Below are 5,197 nucleotides of genomic sequence, written 5' to 3'. Positions count from 1 at the left end.
ATTTGGAGAGGAAACTTTCTTTAGAATTAAAGTACCCCAAAAATACTGGAAGGGATGTGCAATTTTGCACACGTTTTATTCTTCCGCTCTTTCTGGTCAATGTGGTTATATTGCTTGAATATTAGACACTGTATCTTTAAAAATACCAGTGTCAATATTGACAGAAATTATTTGATGCATAAATGTGGTGTTTTGTCAGTCTTCTAATTTCTTAGGTTGCTATTTTAATTCCATACTGTTCAACTTTGGAAACCACGTTAATTTCCATGTGCCAGTATGAAAATATTAGCAATAGATGTGGGACTTAATGTGTTGAAGGTCTTTTCTGGAAAGCCACATTAATATAATAAGCAAAAAATGTATATTTTTATCTTTAGGACAATACTGTTAAAATATGTTTACATGGTTGCTCAGGCCACTGTCATGGGTCTACTCCTGCTCATGAATGAACAAAATTCACCATAAAGTGGAGGTCCGTTTTGTATTTCACGTAAGGAGTTGAAACCACTGTCTTTACTCCACTAGCAGTTTTTTATGGAATGTTTTTTCTCAAGTTCAGGCCAGTCTCCTTGCTGATCCGTATGCCTGGAGCACTCCCTCAACATTTGCCTGGCTAAATTATCATACTCTTCCTTCTGATCTCTGCTTGGACTTCATTTCATCTAGTGAGACATGTGTCTATCTGTTTACCTTTGTGGCTCTAGTGTAATTCATGCATATAATAAATACATAAATTGATTGCATAACAGATGTTCTCATCTACAATGGGTGACATGCTTTAATAGCTAACACATAGTGCCAACTAAGTGCCAAGCGCTGTGTTCATTCATTTAATCCATTACAATAATATGTGATATGTGTACTGTTATTATTCCCATTTTACAGATGAGGAAACTGAGGCTTAGAGAGATGATGACTTGCACATTGTTACATAGCTGGCAGGTGACAGAGCTGAGATGCTTAACGGGGAGGCTGGCCCCAGTCTGTGCTGTGTATGGCTGAACTCTGTCAACTTCTATTAACCATAAGAGTTACATCTAATAGGCTAACAGGACTAACTTGAAACCTACTGTTGCCCCCCCAAAAAAACTTGGCCAGTTTTATTTTCAATAGTAATTTTGATGGTGAATAATTGATCCAAAAATACTTGTTTTAGGATTGCCCCAGATTTTAAACTTAAGCGGTTAAAGACTGGCTGGCTCACTATTATTCAAAGCCTTTTACTATACTTCTNGGTTCCTTTTAGGGAGGTTGAGTTTTAATTATGAGAATTCTTCTAAGCCTCTTGGATTCACTGCCTGTCTTGCAGCAGTGCTGCCTGTTTCATCTTTGGTCTTCCTCCCGCCCCCTCAAAATTAGGATCTGGATCGGTTTCTTTATTTTATACTATACTGGGGAACCCTCTAACCAGACGAACCATATTTTTTGACATTGTGGGAAAGTTTTCTTTTTAGATGTAAACATTCTATTTTTTATTTCTTTCTCTTGGTCTGCATGTAGTTATTTTGTTGCTGAGTTGTGTTTTTTTTTTTTAAAGTGGTGTGCTAATGTCTGTTTATCCTTTGTGTCAGTCAGAGATGATAAGATGACTTCAGTAAGTTTAATTCTGTTATGTTCCATTTCTTTAAATGTCCCAATTTAAACGAGCCATAGACAATTGTGATTGATGCTCTTAACAGAATCATCTTTTCAGAATGTGGTATGGCGATTTTATATCTGACTGCATCAGCAATTTGTCACACCACCAAGGAATTCTATGGTTTGTTTAAAAAATGTGCTCTAATGCCACTAGCACATTCACATTAAGTAGTCTTCTCAGTGTCTGTGTGCTCTGAACTAAGTTGTTATAAATAAGTGAGAAAAGAAGGTGTGTGTGTGTGAGTGTGTGAGTGTGAGTGTGAGTGTGTGTGTGTGTGTGTGTGTGTGTGTGTGTGTGTGTGTGAGAGAGAGAGAGAGAGAGAGATCATTACTTTAAATCAGGTCTGCATAGGAGAAGCTATGTACCAGTTTTCCAAAGAAGTTAAAACATAAATTACTTACATAATATATGAGTAAGACATTTGTAATGTAACTCTTAAAAGCTTATTTTTGATTGCGTGTAGAACCTAAAATAAAGCTTAAAATGAGTAAGTGGACAATAATAATGCGACTATTTATATTGTACTATTAAATGCCATTCATTTTTCTAAGAACTTTGCAAGTATTAGGTGATTTAGTTCTCACGACAGCCCTAGAAGATCGGTGATATTATTATCATTCCCATTTCCCAGGTGAGGAAATTGTGGCACAGAAATGAAAGCATTTGCCCATAGACATGGTGCTACCAAGTGTAGGAGCTAGACATCAACCCCGGGTTGTTCAATTCAACTGCTGTGCTTAATGCCTCTATAGTGATTTCAGTGTCATCGAATGTATTTAGTTGCAGCTACTGAACTATAATTTTAAATCGTATTACATGATCTGAATAATATAGATAGGCAAATTGGAAGACAATTTTCTTTTTTGTAAAAGAGAAATATTAAATGTATAAATATTTAACTTTTCTGACAATTTTGCCAGAGTTAATTACAAATTGAATTTATGATTTCATCACTGTGCAGTATAGCTTGAATTGAAAGAATTACTTTTAGAGGGAATTTTGGCATTTTGGAGTTACGTAATAGTAGCCAACAATTAAATTAAAACATTGGACTTACAGGGTTTGGGTTTATTTGTTTTTCCTAAAACATTGTTTTGTAGATTTCAGAATTCCTTAACTATAATATACAGCTTTGTTATCAGTGCAAAGGAACAATATGAGAAACTTTCCAAGTTACATGAAAACATGGAAAAGCTGTATCACAGCGTAATGGGGTACTATGCCATTGATGTGAAGAAGGTTTCCGTGGAGGAGTTTTTGACAGACTTGAGTAACTTCAGAACCACATTCATGGTACGTTAAAAACTTTACTTTTTTATTTTTATTTTTTTCCAGTATCTGTATCTATACTGTCTCATCTGGTTATTACTTTCACTCCATGACTTCATTCCACTCCTGTTGCCTGAAGTAAAACCTACCTTTGCTGATGTTGAAAGTTAGCTTGCAAAATTTCAGATTTTAAATCTATTGAAAAATGTATGGTTTGTTCTCTTTTTGGCCTTCCCAACGTTAAGCTATAATCAGAAATTTTGATTGAAAAAGTGACAGATTTTGAAGTTTTTCATAAAGACTTCCCTCCTGGCTGATTACAGAGCACTCCTGTCATAAGTTTGGGGCTATGAATTTGTTTCTTTATACTTAAGATCAGCTTGTATTTTGGGGTATAATTTTACCAAATTCTGTGGAGCTCTTAGGAAGCTTTCTTTCCTTTCCTTTTCTTAATGCATTGTACAATAAGCTACCTGCGATTTGCCTTTGAATGGATTTTACATTCCTGTGGTTTCCTTTAGGTACTTTAATAGGGAGGTCAGGTCTTTGATGTGGAATCCTTTCATTTAGGCATTAAAAAGGTCTTTTGAAAAATATTAGCTGATGAGATGGGAGAAAAAAAAACCACACACATATTAAAGTGAGAAAGCATTGTTGCCTCCCCAGGAAACTGGTGATACATTTCTACAATGAAAAATTATGTTATTCTTAGTAGATGGGTAAGTCATTTCTGTATTTCAGCAGATGTTTGTGGGGATTAAAAAGTTTTTGAAGTATAAAGGAAAAAATGGTTGAATTTCAAGGGCTGTTTTTCTTTCTTTTTTAAACCTCAGGACAACTTTATTGCTGAATATTTGGACTTGGTTATAATCACTTGGTTATGATTAGATAGCCTTTTAATAAAAAGTCAATATTTTAAAGGAAAACTAGTTTACAGTGAATACACATTTTGCTCACAGCTCTAGTTTATTTCCTCCCCAAATTCAAAGTGGTTCTTTTAATTATGTTTCCAGACCAGAATTTGATTATTAAATATATTTATTATGTGCCTATGTGTGTAACATGTTGAGTAATATTGCAATGTGTATAATGTGTTATGAGGCAACATGGCTCAGTGGAAGTAGCGAAGGCTTTGCAGTCTGAAAGAGCTAGGTCTGGGTTCCACACTAGTGATGTGACTATGAACACTACTTAACGTGCCTCAGCCTCGGTTTCCATATTTGTAAAAAGGGATGTCAATTCCTTTCTCATAAGAGTGCTTAAATACTAAAGGATGTAATATATGTTAAGTATTAACACTTTTGGCTCATGGCTGTTATGTGCCAAAATAATTACTTTGTCGTAAAGGGTTAACTCAGCAAGCGTGAGGTACTGGCCTTTGACTGGCTCCTGGGAGATTACCTGTAAGCCTGGAAATACTGCCAGATAAGGGTGTCTTTGTATACCTGGGGCCTTGGGCCAAGCTATTGTAGGTAGCTTATGCTAAAAATGTGATTCATGGTAAAGACCTGTTTGTTCACCTGGGGGCCTGTACCACACTGTCAGCTCATCCTCTGCCAGGGGCTGGAGACCCAGTAGCTACGATCATTCATGCGGGAGGTCCATGCCTACGTGGCTGACCTCCCCAACAAAAACTCTTGACACCGAGGCTTGGGCATGCCGCACTGGTTGGCATTGCTTCGTATGTGTGGTCACATGTCATTGCTGGAATAATCAAACTCCATTGAGAGAGGGCAATTATGATTTTAATCTGCATCCTTTTGCTGTAGTCAACTGTCACAGTGAGTAAAACATCTTTTCTGAGTTATTTGAGTCCTTCCAACAAATTACCAAACTTGAGGGTGGTCTTGGGGACCCCTGACACAGTTATACATAAAAGTATAGAATGCATAATGATATAATACCCATTATTTATTGAGTATTTTCTGTGAACCAAACATTTTTAATCTTCACAATCTACATATTTTACTGTTACCATCTCTTTGTGGCAAATCAAGAAACTGAGGCACATTGATGGAGCATATCCAGCTCCGGGTCACATAGGGAACAATGGTGAAACTAGGATTTGAACCTGTGCCGTCTTCCTCCGGAGCCTGTGCCCTTACATACCAGGTCACTGCCACCCACTTTCTGTAACTTGTGTCCCATTTTACAAATAAGAATGCTGGCATTTCCTAGTGAGAACAAGTACATATTGTTTGTAAGTGGCCAAATTGGGACTTGAATCCAGGTCGAATTCCAAATCTCCCTGAAATCTGGTAGGATTAGAGGGTATGGGGCCTTCTGGGG

General features: G+C 36.7%; 1 protein-coding gene across 1 annotated transcript in view; it reads left to right on the top strand.

Moving 5' to 3' along the window:
* DIAPH3 (diaphanous related formin 3) overlaps positions 1 to 5,197 on the top strand; it is a 398,738-nt gene that overhangs the window by 229,293 nt on the left and 164,248 nt on the right. The window contains exon 19 of the mRNA XM_019655900.1: positions 2,768 to 2,932. Coding sequence (XP_019511445.1) covers positions 2,768 to 2,932 — 165 coding nt within the window. The remainder of the gene's footprint in view (positions 1 to 2,767; positions 2,933 to 5,197) is intronic.

The sequence above is a fragment of the Hipposideros armiger genome, unplaced genomic scaffold (assembly GCF_001890085.2).
Source record: "Hipposideros armiger isolate ML-2016 unplaced genomic scaffold, ASM189008v1 scaffold_251, whole genome shotgun sequence".
In the NCBI taxonomy this organism is placed as follows: Eukaryota; Metazoa; Chordata; class Mammalia; order Chiroptera; family Hipposideridae; genus Hipposideros; species Hipposideros armiger.
The sequence above is the reverse complement of the archived record's forward strand: the minus strand, read 5'-3'. Positions and strand labels throughout refer to the sequence as shown.